Here is a 24011-nt window from a genome sequence, read left to right as displayed (position 1 = left end):
TTATACATTCTCTATCATAAAAAATAAATAATACTAATTTCTTTTATTTGTCTGTTATTAAAAATAAGTCTATTTTATTTTTAACAGAAAAAAATAATACTAATTTCATCGTAATTATGGGCTCATTTGATAATATATGTATTTTAATAAAATAAAGAAAAATAGAAACTTTTTCTTTTAATGCTAAAAAAAAGTTTAAAAAAAAATTATTTTTTTAAGTGAGAATAAATTTATATAAAAAAGAATTATTAGAAAAAAGTAAAAACACATCCAATTAAAACTTATATTCAAATTAAATCAACTTATTTTTACTATTTAAATATGACACATGATAGAATTTTTTATTAAAATATATTTTTTAAGAAATATCTTTCAATCTCATACTTTGAAAATTTAAGAATTTTTTATTATTATTTTTTCTTTTAACATGTTAAGTGGCGGATAACTAAGTGAAGTAATGATGAATATGTAACTGTGAGATTATAAATTCAAATTTCCGACATCTCCAAATTTAATAGTAAATCGCTATATTCACACACAATCTTCTACTTAATTCACCATTTTTTTTTATCAATCATTTAATAAATTTTTTAGAATCCTTCTACCTTATCTTTTATCTAAATTATTTAATATTAAAATATCATTATTATTCAATTTGGTGCCTAAACAAAACTATATAATTTTACCAAAAATATTAATACCTTTTATCAATTCTCTTATTATTATTATTATTATTATTATTATTATATCATTTTGCTATTATTACCCTTAACCCAAAAGCTTCAAAGAAATTCTATGTAAACAATATTCAAAATAATGAAAAACAATTTGGGCCCAAAAAAAAAAAAAAGGTCAATCCATTATCCTCAAATAAACCAATTTTGGGCTGCCCATCATTTCCTGAACAGAGGCCCAAATATAGTGGTTGAGTTTCAAACTTAAATTATACTATTATTTAATCTACACCGTTTTTAATAAAAAAAAATATATATTTTTTATATAAAATATCACGTTAAAATAATATTTAAATTAAAATGTTATATTCAAAACAAAAGGCAAACAAATCCAATAAATTCAGAATTTTCTTTTCTTTTCGTTTTTTTCTCAGTGTAGTTTCAAATTATTTTAAAATTAAAGTGTTGATTTGAATTTTTATTTAAATAATATTTGATTATAACATTTTGTGATGTATTTTTATTGAAAATTGTACAAACATTTAGTAGTGTTTGACAATTAGCTGATAGTTATTAGTTAAATTGACTAGCTAGTTATATTAGTTGTTTGTGTTAAAGTATTTGGTAAAACAACTGATTCAATGTGCGGACTAATTTGATCGGGTTAACCTATTACTTAAATGATACTCTCTCCGTCACAGAACTATAGTCTGAATTGTGTTTGGTACAGGATTTAAAGAATATTGATATTATATTAGCAGTGGATAAAAAGTACGAGTAAAAGACTTTTTTGTCCTTGTGGATGTATTAGTGTAAAAAGTAGTGGAAATTGTGTAATAATAATGAAAAAAGGTAAGGATAGTTTTATAGTGATATGATTATTTATGGAAATGAGACTATTGTTTTGGGACGAACAAAACTGGTAAACATGACTATTGTATTGAGACGAATGAATATATTTTTACATAATACAATATATATTGTATTATAAAAATATCATATGTTGATATTATAACATAACATATATTAGATCATAAATATGTTATGATAGTATATAATATATATTGAATCGATCAAATCAGCACCATACTGATTTAATTGAATTAGCACCGTAGCCGTAGCCGTAGCCGCTGATACATATTAATTGTTTATATATATAAAATAGCCATTAAGAATATTTGAATATTTTATTTTTAAAATAATAATTATTAAATTTATTATTTACTATACTTATATATTAAAATAATTTTATTCCTATTTTATTTCTTTTAAATATAAAATTTATTTGATAATATATAAATAGATTAATAATATTTAAATCAATATAGTATATTTTGTTATCCTTTATTAATTTCAATTAAAATAAAAAGTAATATAGTATAAATAAGTATTATCATAATAGTTTAAATAAAAATAAATTTTGGTTAAATATACTTTCTCTATGATCCCAATATTTTGATGTATTTTAAGAGTTTATTCTTTTGTGATATAAATTGATGTTTACAATAATTTATTTTTTTATTATAAATGATATATTTGATTAAAGGCACAGTTTTTAGGATAATAATATTTAATTAGTTAATAATATTATTTTATTTTATTTTTATATATAGGCCAGTCCAAGAAGTCCGTAGTGATTTTACTCTGATAAGAGGAGAAAGCGCCGCCGGAGAGTGCATGATCGACAAGATCGACGGCGGATTGGATTCTGGATTTAAGCATCGAAGATGAGGATAGTGGGATTGACCAGAGGAATAGGCTCCGACAAAAGTACATCTTAGTAAAATTTATCAAATATAAAAATATATTACTTTTTGTTAAAAAAGATTAAAATAAAAATAATATAGGACTAAGGGAAAATTATATTCTATTTAAAAGAAAAATTGAAATAAAATATTAATATCATAAAATTGTCTATTTCTCTCTATAGACACATGTCACTCTTTTATTAGAGGGAATAGAAAGAATATGAAATTTTTAAAATTAAATATTTGGTCCAAATATATGTGTTCTTTTATTTTTGTCCAAAAATTATGTATTTTTATAAAAATTTTAGATTGTGTTTTTTTTTTGTTTTACCACAGGTTTTATTATACAGATTTTTTTTTTAAAAAAAATATTACATCAAACAATTATTTTTTTATATTATATTATATTATAAATTTATTTTACATTCAAAATAATACATCAACCTCTATTTAATATCACATCAAATAATTATTCAAATTCAATTTTTTACTGTTAAACATTCAAACACAAAAACTAAAACCAACATACAAACACGCAGTTATATATTTTTTAATAATTTATAGTATTTTAATATTATATTTATTTATAATTAAACCACTAATTATTTAGGCACTTATTAGTTCTTTAAAAAAATTATTTATTTTATTAATACACTCATTTTTTAAAAAATATTCTTACATATTACAATCAATTAATATAATAATATATTTTTTCAAATCATATCTGTTAATTTGTATCTTAAAATAAATAACAAACAAATCCAACGGCTTTTTGGCAAGCATAGAACATGACCTCCCATATTTTGAAGGGTCGGCGTCCCCAACGAATACTTGAACCCGACCCGACCCGAGCAAGGTACACGTTATCCCGACCTGCTACTTTTCTTTATCCTTTTTCCTTCTGTCAAAAAGCGCGTGGCACGTCGCACACAAAAAAAGGAAAGACGATAAATTTCGGGGAAAAAAAGTTTGTTGAAGAGTCGAATCGATCGATGGTAGAGGAAGCATTTTGAGGAGAGAGAGAGGATTGATTGAATCGCCGGTAGTAGGCTTTTTCCAATTTATTTGGTGGCAAACAATTTCGCCGCGCTCGATTCGATTTGGTTGAGGAAGGGATTCGTTGCCGGCCGGAAAGGTTTGGTTGGGAGGCGCCGCTCTTCGACATTTCCTCTTCATCTGTGTAAGTTCCATTCCTGATTCGTATTGTGGCAGATCTGTGCTGTTTTAGTTTTTTCTTCCATTTCGTTTATCCGTTGGAACGGATTTGGGGAAATAGATCGATCATTGATGATCTGGTTGAGGATTTGGTTGAATTATTGTAGGTTTTGGTTTGGTTTCGATGGTTGAGATTTAGGTAGGATGATGTATTATGGTTGGGGAATATAGATGGAATTAGGTTTGATCCAATCGATTGAATTTGAAGATTTTCATCTCAGTTTTGATGATGATTAGGAGGAACAGATTGGAGATGTGTTAGATTGGGGAATCAATTTGGTTGAATTCTTTGTTTCATTTCTTGCATCTGCAAAACGCAAATAGCTTTCAGAACAGATGATCATCTGTATTGTATGGTTTTGTTTGTTTGGCACAGTTGATCTTGTTTTGATCTTTGATGCCATACAGCATTGCATTTTATTGTTTGATGTGATGTTTTGCGATCGAAAAATATGTATTTGTTTGATGTGATGTTTTGCAGTCTAAAAATATTTATTTTTTTCTCCCGAGAAAGTCGAAATAGAATAATATTGGAAAGACTCAAAAGAAATGGATCCTTGTAGTGATGTTTTGTATCATTTTTGGGTTTTGGATCGGCTTTTCTTAAAGATATTGGTTCTTTTGTACTTGATTTTTTCGACGATTGGGCGAGCCGTATAGTTCTTTTTTTGGATTTATCGTCGATTGTGAGCCTTATAGTTCGTTTTTCTTCTGAATTTTACATCGATCGCGATCTTGATCCTACGAAAGGAATTTTGAATGGTTTTTTTTTAAACGCGTTTTGGTTATTGCTCGAATGGCTGATGTATTACGGCATTTATTTGCCGTAAAAATAGCCATGGTTGGATGTCATACTTTGTTTGAAGATATTCGGCAGCCATTGCCGAGTGTGTAGAGTTAATGTATGAGGTCCATTGTAGAGGCAGAAATCTAAGAAATACCTTCCTCTAAAGCTTTGCTCTAATCATACGCAGTCATCGATTTCTTAAATTCTATTATCCCCTAATTCTCCGGTATTTCAACACATTTTTGTTCGGTTATGTCGTAGTTAACACGACCATTTATCTTATCTTCATGTTTCATCATTTTTTTGGGTTCGGTTATGTATCTTATGGAAGAATATTTGTGTCGCGTTCTCTCAAGATTCATAAATTTCAAAATATGTGCAGGAATTAACGCTGCGGCAGATAAAGAGCAAAAATAATGGCGATTGAAAACGTAATAACTTCACCTCATCGAAGAACTCAGACGCAAACTGCATTCTCCCCGCCATCATCGAAGAGGCAGTACCCGCGATCCGATGAATTAGGAAGCTGCTCGACCCTGATACAGCGCCACCGCTTCCTTCTCACTGCGCTCGTTCTCCTCGCATTTCTATGCACCGTTTATCTCTATTTCGCAGTCACTTTGGGCGATGGGAGCAACACATGCTCCGGATTGACGGGCGCCCAAAAGGTAACGTGTCAATTGCAGCAGGCGAAGGCATCTGTGTCCAAAGGAAAGCTCAAGGTCTTTTAGCTCCCGATAAATTCGTCGAACAGTATTAAGTTATCTATATATATATATATACTACTACTACTACTACTATCGTCGTCTAGGTCATCTTGCTCTAATTTCGATCATAGCTGGTTTTAGTGAATCGCGACAAATTCTTTTTTTGTACGATTTTTGCATCTTTGAAGTGAATCACATTTGGGAACTTATGGGAAGAAAAATATGAAGAAATGAGATCGAAATATTTGATCGTGTCTACGACGACTAGTTTTGTTCAGATGTGGTTATTTTGCAGAAGAGAAGAAAGTTGACGAAACTGCGCACAGAGGGCTCTAAAATAACCAGACGACGATTCGTGGGGTGGAATCATATGTTCCTAATGCTTGAAAGAATGATGATCGTACCAGTTTTTCTTCGATCGTATTATAATACCATACCGATAGATTTGTTGTATAGCTTTACGGTGATTGAGTGAGTCTGCGAGGCGCGGCGAATCACCTGAGTATTTACAAGCACACGAGATTGCAGAGGTCCTCGAGCCTAGCTTGTGTGACATTGGTGAAGGGGAAGACTTTGTAGTTTCCGGTGCTGGAACAAGTCATAGTCATCTTCTCCAAGCTTATCATCGTCTGCGTAAAAGTAAAAATAAACTCGGATCAGTTCGACGATGATAACCACAGTAACAGAAAAAAATAACCACAAGAAGTATAGAAATTCAAATTGATCTTGCTCCCCATCCCATCTCGGATCCCATTTCATGGATTGCTTCCGGTTAGAGCTGTTTAACGAACTGAATGGCTCGCCGGTCAAACTGAACTTGGCTTAGATCAACTCGACTTGTTTATAAATATAATGAATTAAGTTGAGCTTGACTTACGAACTATTCAATTCATTTAACCGCTGTAACAAAAATAATTCACGAATTTGAGATAGTATAGCTAAATTGAACTTGTTAGTGATAGTATATTTGTATTATTTATTTTATATAATATAGTATATTTTAACTTTTTATATTAAAATTTATATTTATTTATAAAGTTTGTATTATTTTATTACAAAAAATTATGAATAAAAGTAAATTTATATATTCAAAAATATATAATATGTATAAAATCAAGTCGAACTCTTGACCCCTACAAGCTGAGCTCAAGTTTGAAGTCGAGCCGCGAGCTTGAGTCACCATTCTACCTCGAACTTTAAACGAGCCAAGTCGAGCCTCTATTAATAATTCTATTTCCAGTAATACCTATAAAATGCTACTACTATTTTCATGGTAAGTTTAGTTCTTCAACTCACCTCACAATTCATGCTTTTATTGTTGCAGCTCCACCATTTGAAGGGAACACAATTGATGTAATGGCACCAGCTACAGTATTTGTTCATGTTTATGCTCTGAAGAATTGCCACACCAACTCCAATAAATCTGAATAATCGAAATTTACTCGAATTAAAACAACTTTCCATAAAACGAAGAAGAAGAAAGAAGGAGAATATACTCACAAAAGCATGAAGAGTAAAAGAGAGACACTTCTAACAACTGGTTTGTCCAATTTCTGCTTGAGTTTCACAGAATGCTTGATGTCATAATCGAAAATACCTCCTTTTGCTTGGTATATTTGCCCGGCTTGCGGCTTGAACAGGATCACAAAACCAATAAGGATTCCAGAAATAAATCCTCCGACATTTGAAAAATTGTTTACATAAGGCATCAGACCAAGGATGGTGTTCATCACCAAGATGATGAAGAATGCAACGAGAGTCGCCATCTGAAAGTAAGCACGGGATGCGTTAGGCACTGTTTACGTACACTCAAAAAAATCATCGACTGTAGTTTTTTAAAAAACATCGCATCAAATATTAATTTTTTGTTTAAAATAGTATAACGAAAATTTATTCTATACAAAACATCACATAACTAAAAAGAAATTCACTTTTCAACATATACTCAAAAATATATACGGTAACTTTTTAAAAGTTTATTGTATCAGATACATTTGAAATATTATATTGAAAATTTATTTTCTATAGAAAAATATACATTATATCTGACGTTAACTTTTAGAAAATTATCGCATCAAATACCTACTTTTTCATTTAAAATATTATATGAAAAATTTATTTTTTATAAAAAAATATCACATTATACCTACCGTAACTCTTAGAAACTCATAGCATCAAATACTTACTTTTCATTTAAGAAATTATATCGAAAATTTATTTTTCTATACAAAACATTGCACAACTAAGAGAATCTTACTTTTCGGGTGTATACTTTCCAATTCCAGATAAGCCCGGATAGTGTGGCGCCGAGCAACCCGAACAGTGCGCCAGAGGAAGCAACTGATGGCCTATCTTGGAGAAACAGAGCAGCCACAGAACTACCGGTAAGAGCCGAGAGTATGTAAATAATTCCAATCCTTACTGCAAAGGGAATAAAACAAAAACATCGCCACAATAGGTGAATTAGGATTTCTGTATTTTATCGAAAGGTATAGAGATTTGGATGAGAAACTATACATGAACCAAACTCTTGCTCCATGTGAACTCCAACAAAAACCACACTGGAAAGGTTGATGATGATATGGAAAACCCCGGCATGCAAGCAAGGACTCGCGAAAAGTCGCCAATATTGATTATCTTTTATCAGATATCTCTGACGAAGAGCTCCCATTGCGTCGAGCCTAATACAGATACAAATTTTTAATTGGTTATTGAGTCATAGATGAAAAACATTTTGTTGTTCTTTTGATGAAAATTAAATGTTATGCAATTCTACAGCTAGACGTATAATTCGACAGCAACAATGGTAGAGAACAGGACAGAAATTATTCAAATTTCTTTAGCTTATGAGTAGACCATGAAATGCATTCTTCTTATTGATGATTTATGTAAAACAGCAGCAAAAGTCAGTTTGATTCTCGAAACCTTTGATTAACCATTTTGGTGTTCTTATGATGAAAATTAATTGATGTTTATGCAAATCTACAGCAGAAGTGTAATTCGACAACAATTGTAGAGCACAGGACTGAAATTATTCAAATTCCTTTTGGCAGCTGGTGATAAGGCAATGGAATGCATTTTTCTTATCAAAGATTTATGTAAAATAGCAGCAAAAACCAGGTTGGATTCTAAAGCCTTTGATCAACCATTTTGGTGTTCTTATGATGAATATTAATAGATGTTTATGCAATTCTACAGTGGAAATGTAATTTGACAACAACAATTGTAGAGCACAGGACTGAAACTATTCAAATTCCTTTAGGTAGCTGATGATAAGGCAATGAAATGCATTCGTGTTATTGACTATTTATGTAAAACAGCAGCAAAAATCAGTTTGATTTTCGAAACCTTTAATCGATCATTTTGGAATGAGGATATTAAAAACTAGATTTACTAAATAACGCTGAACTGAGTAGAAGTTTGCAGCAATCAACAAACACAAATTGATTCGGATATAACGAAATTATGCGCAGCAAATCACAAAAAATCTAAACGATCAAAAGCTAAACAGTACAAAACCAGAAAAGTATGGACTCACGCAGAAGCAGAGGGTCCGAGCAGAGGATTCTCGGCGATCGGCTGGAACGAGAACTTCCCGAGCTGTTTGAACTCGCACTGTCCGTGCGAATTCCCCCAGCAATCATTGACAAACATCGTAGCGGCGAAGGCAATGAAGTGGAGAATAAAGAACACAGAAATTACCCAAGTGTTCTCCTTCCTCCGAGACAGTGGCCTGAAGAACGGGAAAGGAATCCTCTGCTGCTCCTTGACCAGTTCCTCCGCCGTGAAATCGGTTGAGGTTCGCGGTTGCGACGCCGCCGACGACGGTTGAATGGATTTGATTTCTAGTTGCGCCTGGAGCTTCTGATTCTCCGCCATTGATGCTCGCTCGATCTTCGAGGCAAAAAATCGAGTGGTAGATTTGGAGGAATCGGCGGCGGAAATGCGAACGGTGAGGGAGAGAGGAGTTGAGAGATACCAACGGCGGTTGGCATACAATTGTGCGGTGGCTTGGCGGGAACCTTCTGGAAACTGATTCCGGTCTGTTATAATAATATTGCTTGAAATGAATTTTTTATTATTATTATTATTATTTTAATTGTAAAAAAATTGATGTAATATGTTTTAAAATAAAATATTTTCTCCATGGTATATATATATGCTCAAAGTATTTAGGCATATATTTTAATGAAAATAAATAATATTACAAAAGAATTATCAATTTGTAACATATAATATTAAATTATGTGACCAGATTAAATATTTTTGCCGAAATTGCACAAAATTCACTTGTTTTTCATAAAATGCTTCAAAATCTTTATACTTATAATTGCGTTAGACTTTTTTGTGATTTCATAGACTCTCCGTATAATTGATTTGTTGTCGATGTTTGATCTTTCTGTGCTCAAATTGAGAATAAATTTAAAAAATTTTCATTTAATCTTTAAAATTACAAATATATATTCATTATTCTTATATTTAACTTTAAAAGATAGTACCATAAATAGTTATTCTTTTCTGGCTATAAGAGTTTTTTTTAAGTTAAATATAAAAAGAATAAATATTATTATAATTTAAAAAATTTAGAAATGAAAATTTTAAAATCCATTAGCAATTTGAGCTTATGTAGATCAAACACCCTTAAATAATATGACAGACCAGAGAATTAGAGGCATAATTTATAAAATAATAAAAAATTTTATAAAAAAATTTCTACAATTTAAAAGTACGAGAAATTTAACACAAATTTAGTAAAATCATATGTAAATTTTGTGGAATTCAGTCAATATCTTTAGTTCTGTAAATTAAAATTGTGCCTTAACCCCAATTTTATTACTCCACTCTTTCTTCCACACACAGAGGCGGCGGGGACGATTTCGAATCTTTGTTGGTTTGTTTTTAGCTATGTAATTTAATTGAATATTATATTTAAAGGTTATTTTGTTGATAATTAATTGTATAGTGTTGGCAGACTTTATTTTGAAATTTTGTGAAACTTAGTGCGTGTTTGTTCGGGGGTTTGGATTTTGAGTTGGGATTTGAATAGTAAAAATTTTGAATTTAAATAGTTATATGATGTCATATAAATAGGTGTTGATGTGATGTTTTGAATGTAAAATTAATTTTTGGTATAATATAAAAAATAAAAAATAGGTATTTGATTTGATATTTTTTTGGGGAAAAAATGGGAAATTAAATCCAATCTCCCAAACAATCATGGTACTAATTTTTATTGCATCTTTATAATTGTTTACATTAGATATAAAATTTTTAAAAAATATAATTAGTGAATAATTAAAAATATATAATTATTATATAATACAAATAATTATAATAATTATAGATTAAAATTAAAATAATTTAATAATTTAATTTAAACTTTAAAAATTATTAAATTTAAAATATAATTATATTGTATAATTATTTTTTTAAAAACATAAATAAATTATGTGAAACAAACAAAAGAAAAAAAATATATACATATTTTTTATAATTGAGATTCATATTAGTTGTATAATAGAAATTTTTAATTTTTTTTTTTTAAAAAACTTTAAAGGGAACAAAGCCATTGTTCTTTATTATAAATTAATACAAAATTCAACACATTTAAACGACATCTAAAAACAATAATAAATTTTGAATTCGATATATTTGATATATAAAAATAAGTTTTGAAATTATATTTTAAATAAAAAATATATTTGATGTTAAATGTTAAATAAATATAAATTAGTACAATATTCTTTAAAGTATATAGGCTAAAGGTATGTTAACCTAATTTTTTTTAAATAAATTTTTCAATAAATACACATAAAAAAATATAATATAAATAATATTTATTTTATTATTTTATATAAAAAATATTCGATCATTCAATTAAATATATTATTTTTATTATTTTATAAAATATACATAGGGTGTATTTGTTTTGAAGGTTTGGATTTTCGAGGATTTTGGAGTAGAAATTTTGAAGTTAAGTTTGTTTGGAGTTTTAATTTTATAATAATTATATTAGAAGAAATTATTATTTTTTATTAAAAATTGATATATTGATGTGATAGTTTAAATGTTTTTATATTAAAATATTTTTAAAAGGTATAATTAATAATTTAAGTATATTGATTTGAATTATTGGATGAAATAAATATTTTTAAAAGTTTAACTTATATCCGTTGAAAAGTTGTTATTTTCTATTTTCGTCACTCCCAAAATAAAATTATTATTATTTTTATTTAATAATTGTACTACTACCAAATATAATAAATATTCTTAACGACTTACAATATATTATACAAATATCATACTACAAAACACAGATAGAAATATTTTTATTTTTTTTACTACAACCTAATATAATATTAATATTAAAACATCTCGTCCAAAAAATAAACCTCACTCTTTCAGTATTTGTTTTATCGGATGAAATAAATATTTTTATATGAATTACAATAATTGAAACAAAACTAAAATCTTAAGTTGTGTTTGTTCGTACTTTTTTTAATTCGTTTTTATAATTTCAATATATACTACTCCTTATTCAATATTTTCAAAATTGAAATTCAAAACTTGTCACCACGCACAGTTCCCAATGTCAACAAATTCAAATTGAGCATTAGCCGTTGCTCACCTTCACCTCATTAATGGCGGTCGCCATCGCAGACCACACTCTTCCTCAATATCCTCCACTTCACTCTCTCCTAGCTCCTCCTTGAACACTCACGCCAAGCATCGTCCATGGCTGGTTGCAGGAAATCAGCAGTTTCTTCACACTCTCCTCACCGCAATCCCTTAATCGAGAACCGACATCACCACCGCAGCTCCACCGCAGGCGTCGTCTCCCTCGGGACGCAGATTAGGAGAAGTGTGGCTATAATCGGGGATAACAAAGAGAATTCCTCACCGAATTGCGCGAATCCTGAAGAAAAGCTCAATCGGAGAGAAACCGCCGATGAACACGCACCGAATTCTAAACCGTTTTCGAATGCGAAAGCTCAATCGAAGAACGAACCTATCAAAAAATCGTCGCTCCAATCGTGTATGAAGAAACACGAACCTGATTCGGATCTAGGGTTGAAGATTTGGGACGAACCGTACGATTCGTCGGAGAAGTCCGGCCACTTATGGGACCACCATTCCGATTCGGAAGCCGCTCCAGCTCCGCCGTGGTCCACGCTTCCAAATCGGTTAGATTCGCCGCAGCAATTCCATTTTACACCTCATGAATTTGTTGCAGAAGATCGATTTCATTCATAACTCTGTGTTCATCGCAGATCGTTGCTGTTTAGGCCTTTGCCAGTAGATGTTGGGAGATGCACTTGTATCATAGTGAAGGAATCATCCCCAAATGGATTCGATGGAGGAACTTTGTACACACTTTACACCAATGTAGGGATTGAAATTTTTGAATTGATGTTTCTGATTCAACCTAGGGTTTGATTTTGATTTGATTTGATTTGAGGTGTGCAGGAGGGGAAGGGGAGGCGGAATCGAAAGCTGGCGGTGGCGCGGCACCGGAGGCGGAAAGGGAGATCGGAGTTCACGGTGGCGCAGAATGTGAGAGGCATAGTGACACCTTCAGATGAGAGTTTGATTGGGACAATGAATGCTAACATTGTTGGTACTAAATATCATATTTGGGATCAAGGCGATTGTCGGAATTCGCTGACCCGAATCCACCCCAAATTGTTGGCTTCTGTTAGGTAATCTGTTCGAATGTTCTTGTTTAGATTATTTGAAAATTCCATTGAATTTCGTTCACTTGAGTTCCTATGAATTATTCGAGACTGTAGTTTATGGCTGTTTTTCTATGGTATGGGTTACCCATTGCTGTTTTTATTGAATTTGCTTCGCTAATAGATACACAACTATGTTAAATGACTGTTTAGATTTGGTCAAGACTTGATAAGGTATCGATGGTCTTTCAAGTTTCCATGTTTAGTTAATGGCGAAAATTCCGATGAATTTCCTTTACTTGAACTCAACTGAATTTGTCGAGACTCTAGTATATGGCTGTTTCTCTATGGTACCCGTTGCTGTTTTTATTGAATTTTCTTCGCTAATAGATGCACAACTACATTAGATGACTGCTAGATTTGGTCAAGGCTCGATAAGGAATCGATGGTCTTTCAAGTTTCTATGTTTAGTTAATGGTGAAAATTCAATTGAATTTCCTTTACTTGAATTCAACTGAATTCGTCGAGACTCTAGTATATGGCCGTTTCCCTATGGTACCCGTTGTTTTTATTGAATTTGCTTTGCTAATAGGTTCACAACTACATTAAATGACTGTTCGAATTGGTCAAGACTCTCAATGGTATTGTACCCCGTTGTTCATTGAATTTGCTTCCTAATAGGATAGCAATTACATTAAGGGTGTGTTTGTTTGGGGGTTTGGATTTTGAATTGGAATTTAAATAGTAAAAATTTTGAATTGAAATAATTACATGATGACGGATATAAATAGGTGTTCACGTGATATTTTGAATGTAACATTGATTTTTGGTATAATATAAAAAATAGATATTTTGTTTTTTGTTTTTCAGGAAGAAAAATTCAGTGAATAGTAAAAATTCTGAAAAATCTGCCAAACAATTACTACACACCCCAAATGGTCTTTCAATTTTGTTGAGACTATCTAATTAATGAGCCTGTCTTTATGGTTCCCATTGTTGTTTTTTTCGAATTTTCTTCATAATAGGCTCACCAAAAATAATCTTTATCTAGTTTATGGACGCTTCCTATTGTACCCGTTATTGAATTATTGAGTTTACTTCGCTAATAGGATAATAGTATATAATCTTCATCTAGTTTATGAGTGCTTCTCTATCGTACCTACACATACATTGTTGTATTATTGAATTTGCTTCGCAAATAGGATCACAAACTAAATAATCTTTATTTAGTTTATAGGCCCCTCCTCTCCTGTTGTATTATTGAATTGGCTTTTCTAATAGGATACCCATAAATAATCTTTATCTTGTTTATGGGCGTTTCTCTATTGTACCCATTGTTATATTATTGAATTTGCTTTTCTAATAGGATCATAGTAAATAATTATCTAGTTAGTGGGCGCTTCTCTATCGGACCCGTTGTTGTATTATTGAATTTGTTTTACTACTAGGATGATAATTTGACAATGATTGTTGACATGCCATTTTTTTCTTTTTTCTTTTTTTCGAATGTTTGAATGAGTAGCTTTGCGCCAACGGTGTCGACTTGGACCGGGAATTACAGAAGCATGAGAGCCTGGATACCCAAGCATCAATCAATGCAGCTCAAGAATACAAACCAGGTATTATATCTTATACTCCCCTCCGTCAGCTAAATTTATTCTTGCTATACTTTTTAGTCTGTCCCTAAATTTTATCTCATATTTAATTATTACTTTTAATTCAACACTTATTTACAATAAATATTATTATCTTTATTACATTATCTTTTCATTTACTTTGATTTCTAGCAAAATTTTCAAAAATACTCTCTAACTGTTTTTTTACTAACTTTTTCAATAAAACATTTATTTTTTTTATTTTATTTCCGTATTGGACCCAAATGAGGTAATTTTAATGAACGGGTTAGTCATCATCTTCCCAAACTTTTACAGGTACAGCAGCAGCATATGAATGGATTACCAATGGAGTGGGAGAACAACAAGGACAGAGTTCATCAGCTCTTCTCCAAGATCCCTTCTTACAACAAGGTAGTAACAACAATACTCTTAACAACTTAAGGTCGAATCAATAAAACATCGAATCGAAACTGTAGGCTTATATTTTATTGTTTCAGTATTCGAAACAGTACGAGTTGGATTACAGAGACAGAGGGAGGGGGGGTGGGGGTGGTGCAGGGTATCAGATTCTAAGCTCAATGAAGAACTTCCAATTAACTCTGGAGGTAAGATTTCTTAGAGTTACTCCCCTCATTTTGGTGAGATTAGATTAGATGTCTAAGAATTAATTAATATTTGGAACAGAGGAATGGAAAGCAAACAATCCTTCAGCTGGGAAGAGTTGGGAAGTCTCAATACCTAATGGACTACAGGTATTATTTATTTATAACTCTCCTGTGAATTCGAAACTCAACGTAAATCTTTATAAACTGTATGGCATCCCTTATACTTTTAAAAACGTTGCATGAAATCTTTTTTTACATTTTTTGCGTGATGAAAAGATGATTTCTCATCTATATTTTTTTGCATGGGAGGTTTCATGCAATATTTTTTAAAATATAAGAGGGCGCAATACAATTTTGAAAGTATAAAGAAATTTATGCTAAATTTTGAAACTAGATGGGAGTTATGGAGAATTTTGCTTTATTTATTTATTCATATAATTAATAATAATAATAATAATTTGGATTGAACAGATATCCAATGAGTGGTTACCAAGCATTTTGTATATGTTTGGCATCCATTGATTCAAAACTCTGCTGCTCAGTATGATGAGTATGAATATGAGAGAGTGAGGGAAGTTGCAGCTGCTGGCTGGGCTGTCTTTGTCTTTGTGTGTTCATTCTCTGAAGATGATTTATTTGTAAATTTAATTTTAATATTATTATTTTTATGATTAAGTATCATGGTTAATTTTACTGGCCTGTATATCATTAGAAAATGACAGCTTTTGAATACACTATCTATCATTACTGGCCTCTATTGTCTATTAAATTTATGCATGAAATTGAGCTTTGATCACCCAATACTACTGCGATAAAAATAATAACAAATAATACAAAATACTTTCTCGGGTAAACTGGTTTTTTAGTCTCGTAACTGAACCCCTTTATTATTTTAATCCCGTAAGTGGAGTCTGTCGCAAACTAGTTCCATAAGTGAAAAATTTTCGCTGTTTTAGTCCTTCTCCGGCGCCGGAGACGCCCGCGTGGCTTGCCGGAGATGACGTGTCCGCCAGGTGTCCCGCCAAGTCAGTGACACCTGGCGGACACGTGGAATTTTGTATTTTTTAAATTTTTTTATTAATTGGACCAAATAAAAAAATACAAATAAAATTAAAAATAAGTTTTAAAAAAAATTTAAAAAAATTAAAAAGTCCACTTCTCCGTCAGGTGTCGCTGACCTGACGGACACGTCACCTCCGGCGAGCCACGCGGGCGTCTCCGGCGCGGAGGATTAAAACAGCGAAAATTTTTCACTTATGGGACTAGTTGCGACAGGCTCCACTTACGGGACTAAAATGACAAAGAGGTCCAATTACGGGATTAAAAAAACAATTTACCCTAATAAATAATACAAAATACTTTATTGTATAAGTCAAAAAGTAAGAAATAAAAAATCATTCAAATATTCATTAAAAAAAAGTAAAATATTTTAACTTAAAATAATATATAGTTTATACCGCACCACACAAAAATTAATTCATATAAAAACACTGGGTGAATTTTATGCACTAATAATTTTATTATTTATACATAATAATTATCTTGTTACTATTTTCAAATGATATTTTATTATTGTTATTTTTAATAAAAGAGTGATTGATGACAAAACTTTTCTTGACTCGAACAATTCTCCTAGAATATACGAATTGGTTGAGTTGAGTTCACTAATTCAAAGTTCAGTTTAACTTTTTATGAAAACGCAAATTTATGTCATCAAATTGGAATTTGGTACAATATTATTATATGATTAAAATAACAATATTATCTAAAAGTTTAAGTTATTAGAGATAAGCATTATTGATTTATTAATCTACACGGGCAAATGAAAATATTTAACAAATATAACAACAAAAATAAGAAGTAAAAAATTTGAATTTGAATAGCTGTATGATGTGATATAAATAGGTGTTAATGTGATGTTTCGAATGTAAAATTTATTTTCAGTATAATATGTGATATAAATAGGTGTTGATGTGATGTTTCGAATGTAAAATTTATTTTCAGTATAATATAAAAAATAAAAATTTATTTAATATTTTAGAGAAAAAAATAAGATAAATAGTGTATTTAAAATCCAATCCCCAAACAAACACACCCTAGCATATTCATATATTCCCTTGGTAAAATTGTTATTCATGTATTGAGTGAAATTGAATTGTAAATTGTTAATTTCTTATAAGAAAATAAAATATATATTAAATTATATTATATAAAGATGATTATTATATTTTTTATTATTTCCTCCGACATTAAAAATTATATAATAAATAAATAATTAAAAATATATTAGTATATATTAAAACTTAATAGACTCAACTCCAACTTTTAGCTAGAAAATAAATCTCAAATTCAAATTCCTATTATAATTAACAAACCGAATTGAGCCGAGCTTTCGATCGGTTCAATTCTAGGTAACAACTCTACTCACTAGATTTTCCTCAACCATAACTATACACAACCTCAACAGGGGCATCGATTATCAACCAATATATAAACAAAAGCTAAGTTATTTATACATATCTATTCGACATCCCTCTCTCGCTATGATCACATCATAATCGAGCAGAGGAACATCGAACCAGATCACAATCGCAACGAATACTAACCATACGTGTTAAGTCCGTTCTCGACTCATTTTTTACGTTCAAATACTTTTTTACCTTATCACACACATGCAAAAAAAATGAAGGCATATATAGATCAAGAAGAAAGATCGAGCAGCGAAGAATGGGATAAAAGGAAAAAAACCTTCAAGGCCCTTGATCCTCTTCCTCCTCGTCATCCTCGACTGCATCGTTCTCCTGCAACATGTCCATAAGCATCGTTATTTGATTTTGGAGCACGTTGTTCTGTCTCTCCACCTCGGCCCGTTTGCTCCGCTCTTCCAGCAGCTGAATTTGAAGGTGCTCCAGGCATCGCGCGTCCTCCTCCAGTTGCTCGTTCAGCCCATCAATTTCTCTGTCCTGCACCATATTCGATATTTTTAGTCTTGTAAGGAGAAAGATAGAACAGATATATATATATATATATGGGTACACTATTTTTTTCTTTCCGTAACCGGATGCTTTATCATTTTTGTCCCGTAACTGGACTCTGTCACAGTGGAAAATTTTTGTATTTTTAATTCTTCGACACCAGAAATGCTTACGTGGCACCCGCATGGCTCATCGGAGGACACGTATCCCCCGGGTTAGCAATACTTGGCAGACACCTGGATTTTTTTAATTTTTTAAAAATATTTTAATTTATGTATTTAATATTTTTAAAAAATTAAAAAAATTTCAAAAATAAAATTTTGAAAATTTAAAATCCACATGTCCGCTAGGTGTCGTATCCTCCAGCGAGTCATGCTGGTGCCACGTAGGCATCTTCGGCACCGGAGAACTAAAAGTGCGAAAATTTTCCACTTACGGACTAAAATGATAAAAGGATCCAGATACTGGACTAAAAAATTAGTTTACCCTGTATATATATATTTAAAAAGTTTCGAAACCTTTCGGTTCATTTCTTGTACGGCAATTCTGCGCATACTCTCGACAACATCCACATTGACGAGCTTCCGCTTCTTCCCAATAAGCCAACCTCGCGGGTAGCTAGCTGACTCGAAGTCGGGAGGTGGGAGCAGCGACTCTGCTGACGGACGTTTACCATTTACATTAGTGACCGGCTCCAGTGGCTCAAACAAAGCCTTGCGCTTCTCGGAGAGATTGGGCAGGCTGTTTGGCTCTAGCTGCATTTCCTCTGCCGATGCATTCTCGAGATTTTCCAGGGATTTATCAGCAGGAGAGGCATCAGATGTCGGCTGCTTCTCGACGGTTTTATCTGCAGCCAGACCATCTACTGCCTTATCTATATTCCTAACTGCAGCCACATTCACTGCTGATTATAAGGACAATAATTTTTCTTAAAACAGCCCATTTTCCATAAATGTTAGATCCCTTCGGCGCAACCTTACTAGATTTTTTTCCAATACTATCAGTCTTAAAAGAGGTGCGAAAATTTATCGAATTTGAATCATCACTAATCTGTAATAGGATTCATTGCCAAATGGTTCACATTCTTATCTAGCTTGATCTTATTACATGTTGTCATGTAAGTAAATTGTGGCGATATAAACGAACCATCGTCCTATTACTCTTAGCCGTAAAGGATACATTTTTCCGGATTGACCATGAAACATGATTCTGATAACCATTTGTATATGGTCAGCTAGCTCCCTCTATGTTTCTAAAGAAACAAAGCATATAGATAACTAAACAATATCTAATCCAAATCATAAAAATGCTATTACTCTCTTCGTCGAATAGCCTAGAAACATAGGACACGTTTGCGATTTTGTTTTAGTACTATTTAGCTTACCGGAAAAATCAAGTCAATATTTATTATTTTATTTAAAACGTCGCATCTACAATATATTTTTTGAAAGAAAATTTTCAAATACAACCAAACACACCCTTATATGGTCGAAAAACTATGTTACTTCCTAATTACAAATAGCTATACTCCACAAGGTGCTAATTACATATGTGCAGAACACAGGCTTCAAAGATATAAATTTAGACCAAATGTAGAATGGGATTATAATATCAATTTTATTTTAATGGATTATATAATTACGAGACTAATTAATATCATGCTTACTTTGTTCGATTAAATATAGAATAGCGTAAATTTTAGTAAATTATTACTTGAGATAAATTAATCTCATCCATCTAAATACGATTGATTATCCTAATGAATTAATGTATTATTATTTCAGACTTTAATCAATTCCAAATTTTAATCAATTGAAGTAAAACAATTGATTAGATGAAATAAAATAAACACATTAGTAACACACCCTCACAGAACAACTTCCAGATAAGAAAAGCATAAACATCAATTATGAACAAATCTGTAAAAAACCATCTTCCTGATGTCTAAATTCAACTAATTCAAACCTAACTGGATAAAAATTTGATCTAAATGTAGATTGAAATGCCTTATTTAATGGAAACGGCTATTTATGGACAACTAAAATGGCTACACGAACACAATGATGGGTAAAGGAAAATAATTGATAGTCACCCATCAGTAATGAAGAGCAGCCACACGAAAGTGATAAACAATTATTTGCCATTGTTATCACAGTTGAGTGACGAATCAGGAAAGCCAAACCATATTACCCTCTCTCTCTCTCTTTCTCTCTACATCCTCCATAACTACTCAGCCAACAACCTCCTCTAACGCACACAACTACCCAATCTTCAGCCAAAAAAATTAATTCTAAAAAAATCAGATACAGAGCTCGGAAATGGAAGCTAATTAGCTAATGAGAAAGTCAAACGAGATTCAATTTCACCGGAGAGGGACCTGAATCTGAATTCTAACTGCAGCATGCATCCAATTCATACACACGCAGCATAAACGAACGAAAAACGAGAATTCTCACAAACAAACGCAAGCAGGCAGCTCAAAATTGCAAATCGAGTTCAAAACTCAAAGCGGAAGGAATCTCGAAACCATAAATTGAATAAATTAATAAATAAACCGTAATCAATTCCGCAGAAAACACAGAACCTGATCTCCTCCTGGATTTCCAGAACACCGGAGTCGAAGACGCCGGAGAGAATCCGCTGACATTCAAAACCCCCCCTTCTACCTTCTTCATACCTTCCTCCATAACTCCTCCCCGAATTCAACCACTCCGCATCCAAACCGAGCTCCCTACGCCTCCACGCGCTCAAAATTTTCAAAATTCGCTCCTCGAATTCCGCCCTCGCACCACCTCGCAAAAGCTCGAGCAATTCCAGAGATGGAGGAAAAGGCTAAGGAAGAAAATTATTAATAAATATAAAAATTAAAAATAATAAAAATCGATATTAATTTGTAGCGGTGGTAACGGACTGACCGATGTCTATATTTGGACGGCCCAGATTTGTCCGTTGTTGGCAGTTTATGCCTCGGTTTGTTGTCCCTCTGCAATCGTGTGGCCCCTACGCTGCCACATGGCTTAATCCTATTCGACTTTTGTCGACTCCTTTGTTTTCACGCCAAGCGCCTCCAACCTTGAAAATTAAGCTTTATAAAAAATAAATTTAAAAATAAAAACGTATTTTTTAAAAAATAAATAAAAAGTTTCCTTTTATTTTGTTCCATACGCAAATTTAGGTAAAATATAATTAGTAAGTATTAGTAAAAATAATTATAAATTAAAATTAAAATAAGTAAATAGTTTAATTAAAATTAAAAAAATTATAAAATTTAAAATTTAAAATATGATTAAAGTGCATAATCATATTTTTAAAAATAAAAAGGACAAATTATTTGGAATATACGAAAATAAAAAATAGGGACAAATTATGTGGGAACGAGGGAGTATTACATATAAATTTTAATATTTTTTAGAAAAATGATTTGGTGGCCCATGGGCTTAACCACAACATAGCCCGTTTAAATAATAGGTCGGGCCACGAGGCCCATAAAGGCCCAAATGTGTCAGTAGCCCACTTTTGTTAGGCTCAATCAAAATGAATTCATTTTACTGTTTCGATAGAGCCCACATATTAAATAAATCATCATTACATTTTATTTATCAATTATTTTATTTACAATCTAATTTTTTATACTTTTAAATATATTTTAGTTAATATACTACTATGTACTACTACCATACGTATAATACAAGTATTTATCAATCTAAATAAAAAATAATAATAATAAAAAAATATACATATTGTATTTTCATAGTATTATCTCGAAATTTTTCATATTATATTTTATATACAATACTCAATAATTATCTATAACTTTTTATTAAAAAATATTACATCAAATTACTAGTATATAATTTCACATCACTTCTACAAACTTAGACAAAATTTGAAATTATTAATGTTAAATAAAAATAATTTTTTTTTTTATATAATGTAATTAATAATTAAATAATATATAAATATATTTTTCAACATTATAAAAACTATTAAATAATTTTTAAATTACATTGTAATTATGTGCTTGTAATTTATGTGAAAGTTCAAAAAAAATTTGTCTGAAAATAATAGTTTCATTTTATTCGTTTCAAAACAATAGTTTATTTATCTTTTTGGTAACAAACTCTCCATTATTATACAATATTATTCCAATTTATTCACAATAATTACATAAAGTATAAGCATTTTGGTCTTTTAGAAACACTTTTACACTCACTATCAATATAATACTATTATTATTCCTTAAATCTGGTATCAATTTCAAATTTTCCTATTGTTTTGAAACGGAAGGAAAAGATAATATTTTTGATAATAATATATAATTATTATAATTATAATAATAAAGATATAAATTTGAATATGATGTGTTAAAATAGTAAAAATAATATTAAAATTGAATTGAAAAAATATTATTTTTTATTTTTATATAATATTATACTTCTTCTATTCTACATAATTTGTCCCTATTTTTTATTTTTGTTCGTCTCATATATCTTATTATTTTTTTAGAAATATAATTATACATTTTAATTATATTTTAAATTTTATATTTTATAATTAATTGAATAATGGGAATTACGTGGTTATGCATGTGAACATGTAACATGACATGCTGGAAAGGTTGACATTAACATCACGACAAAAGTCAAACTTCGGCGCTGACTTGCTATGTCTACATCAATCAATTATTAAGTTTTAATTTTTAATTCTTATTTAAATAGTATGTTAATACTACCCGTCTCACATTGCATTTTTTTTTATGACGGTAAATACGAAAATTTAAGATAAATGTAATTGGTAAATAATTAAAATATATTAATAAAAATAATTAATTTATAATATAAATTATTATAAATTAAAATTAAGATAACTAATTAGTTTAATTAAAATAAGAAAAATTAAATTAAAAAATTTAAAATAAAATTAAGATGGATGGACATAAACGAGGATATGATAAGTGGGGCGAAGGGAGTATTATATTGTTCAGTAAAAACTGTTTATTTAAGTCCAATACAAATTATATAAAATTTTCTTATATTTTCAAAATATTGAACAAAATTGAGAACCATTTGAAATATTTTAAAAAACATAATAGAGTTTTATGCCATTTTAAAAAAATTCTTTACATTATAAAAAATTATAGCTTATAATTTTCAAACTATAAACAAATTATAAACACTTTCAATGTTACACTTTTAATTTTTCACTTTTAATTTGAAGTGTAAAATAAAATATATGAGTGGAAGTTATTAGAGATTAAAAAAAAAAAAAATCGATAAAAAACAGAATATAGAGGACCAACTGGAAAAATAAATTGAAAATTAGAAATTTTAGAATTAACTTTTTATTTTATTGTCGTGTATTATAATTTTATAAGTTGTCATTTTTTAAATTATTATTAGTATTTTTTTTGTCCCAACTAATTTGTCCACATTAGCTGAGATATGGAGTTTTAAATACGATGTAAATAGTACTCCCTCCGTCCCAGAACTATAGTTTGGGTTTGGTTTGGCACGGGATTTAAGGAATATTGATATTATATTGGTAGTGGGTAAAAAGTACGAGTAAAAGACTTTTTTGCCCTTGTAAGTGTATTAGTGTAAAAAGTAGTGGCAATTGTGTAATAATAATGAAAAAAATAATGATAGTTTTATAGTGATATTGTTATTTATGGAAATGAGATTATTGTTTTGGAACGGACAAAAATAAGTAAACAAGACTATGTATTGGGATAGAGGGAGTAAGTAATTAGTAAGTGTATTGCTAAAAAAAATGATATAATAAATATAATTATAAATTAACATTAAGATAGATTAATAGTTTAATTAAAATAAAAAGTTAATAATTATGAAATTTAAAATGTGATTAAAGTGTATAATTGTATTTTAGAAAAATGAAAGAAATAAATTATATGAGACGGACAAATATGAAAAAAAATTGATAAATTAAGTGATACGAAAATAGTATAATTTTGAATGGATGTGTTGAGATATTTATTGAGTCTCCTCACAATA

General features: G+C 30.3%; 4 protein-coding genes across 6 annotated transcripts; 2 read left to right on the top strand and 2 right to left on the bottom strand.

Annotated features, from left to right (window-relative positions):
- The first annotated feature begins 3324 nt into the window (after positions 1-3324).
- LOC127263027 (uncharacterized) lies at positions 3325-5389 on the top strand. The gene is made up of 2 exons (XM_051291944.1): positions 3325-3602; positions 4807-5389. The coding sequence occupies exon 2, from the start codon at positions 4841-4843 to the stop codon at positions 5153-5155; it is 315 nt and encodes a 104-aa protein (XP_051147901.1). The 5' UTR covers positions 3325-3602; positions 4807-4840; the 3' UTR covers positions 5156-5389.
- A 30-nt stretch (positions 5390-5419) lies between these two features.
- Positions 5420-11848, bottom strand: LOC127263026 (RHOMBOID-like protein 8). Its single transcript, XM_051291943.1, has 7 exons — positions 11760-11848; positions 8670-9174; positions 7649-7812; positions 7389-7552; positions 6632-6897; positions 6428-6554; positions 5420-5760 (listed from the first exon to the last, which is right to left on the bottom strand). The coding sequence occupies exons 2-7, from the start codon at positions 9008-9010 to the stop codon at positions 5638-5640; spliced, it is 1185 nt and encodes a 394-aa protein (XP_051147900.1). The 5' UTR covers positions 9011-9174; positions 11760-11848; the 3' UTR covers positions 5420-5637.
- An 18-nt stretch (positions 11849-11866) lies between these two features.
- On the top strand, positions 11867-15642 carry LOC127263024 (tubby-like protein 8). Its single transcript, XM_051291942.1, has 8 exons — positions 11867-12315; positions 12403-12517; positions 12599-12831; positions 14327-14423; positions 14736-14831; positions 14918-15025; positions 15105-15172; positions 15497-15642. The coding sequence occupies exons 1-8, from the start codon at positions 11867-11869 to the stop codon at positions 15570-15572; spliced, it is 1242 nt and encodes a 413-aa protein (XP_051147899.1). The 3' UTR covers positions 15573-15642.
- A 1849-nt stretch (positions 15643-17491) lies between these two features.
- On the bottom strand, positions 17492-20733 carry LOC127262834 (protein HEADING DATE REPRESSOR 1). 3 transcript variants are annotated; one of them, XM_051291666.1, is made up of 3 exons: positions 20585-20733; positions 18519-18886; positions 17492-17988 (listed from the first exon to the last, which is right to left on the bottom strand). In XM_051291666.1, the coding sequence occupies exons 1-3, from the start codon at positions 20685-20687 to the stop codon at positions 17776-17778; spliced, it is 684 nt and encodes a 227-aa protein (XP_051147623.1). In that variant the 5' UTR covers positions 20688-20733; the 3' UTR covers positions 17492-17775. The 3 variants fall into 3 exon arrangements, with proteins under 3 accessions (XP_051147623.1, XP_051147624.1, XP_051147622.1); XM_051291667.1 differs by having other exon boundaries at positions 18519-18847; positions 20585-20732; XM_051291665.1 differs by having other exon boundaries at positions 18519-18901; positions 20585-20724.
- Between the last annotated feature and the right edge of the window lie 3278 nt (positions 20734-24011).

The sequence above is a fragment of the Andrographis paniculata genome, unplaced genomic scaffold (assembly GCF_009805555.1).
Source record: "Andrographis paniculata isolate CXL003 unplaced genomic scaffold, ASM980555v1 Contig66END, whole genome shotgun sequence".
Taxonomy (NCBI): Eukaryota; Viridiplantae; Streptophyta; class Magnoliopsida; order Lamiales; family Acanthaceae; genus Andrographis; species Andrographis paniculata.
This window is presented reverse-complemented; position numbering and strand designations above follow the sequence as displayed.

Excerpts from the sequence above, each read along its gene's own strand:
- LOC127263027 (XM_051291944.1), top strand. The coding sequence starts at position 4,841 with ATGGCGATTGAAAACGTAATAACTTCACCTCATCGAAGAACTCAGACG.
- LOC127263026 (XM_051291943.1), bottom strand. The coding sequence starts at position 9,010 with ATGGCGGAGAATCAGAAGCTCCAGGCGCAACTAGAAATCAAATCCATT. Across the intron at positions 7,553-7,648 it reads GGAGCAAGAGTTTGGTTCAT|TAAGGATTGGAATTATTTAC; the intron begins GTATAGTTTCTC and ends TTCCCTTTGCAG. Across the intron at positions 5,761-6,427 it reads ATAAAAGCATGAATTGTGAG|ACGATGATAAGCTTGGAGAA; the intron begins GTGAGTTGAAGA and ends ACTTTTACGCAG.
- LOC127263024 (XM_051291942.1), top strand. The coding sequence starts at position 11,867 with ATGGCTGGTTGCAGGAAATCAGCAGTTTCTTCACACTCTCCTCACCGC. Across the intron at positions 12,518-12,598 it reads TGTACACACTTTACACCAAT|GAGGGGAAGGGGAGGCGGAA; the intron begins GTAGGGATTGAA and ends TGAGGTGTGCAG. Across the intron at positions 15,173-15,496 it reads CAATACCTAATGGACTACAG|ATATCCAATGAGTGGTTACC; the intron begins GTATTATTTATT and ends TGGATTGAACAG.
- LOC127262834 (XM_051291665.1), bottom strand. The coding sequence starts at position 20,687 with ATGGAGGAAGGTATGAAGAAGGTAGAAGGGGGGGTTTTGAATGTCAGC. Across the intron at positions 18,902-20,584 it reads GAAATCCAGGAGGAGATCAG|TGAATGTGGCTGCAGTTAGG; the intron begins GTTCTGTGTTTT and ends TATAATCAGCAG. Across the intron at positions 17,989-18,518 it reads TACAAGAAATGAACCGAAAG|GACAGAGAAATTGATGGGCT; the intron begins GTTTCGAAACTT and ends AATATGGTGCAG.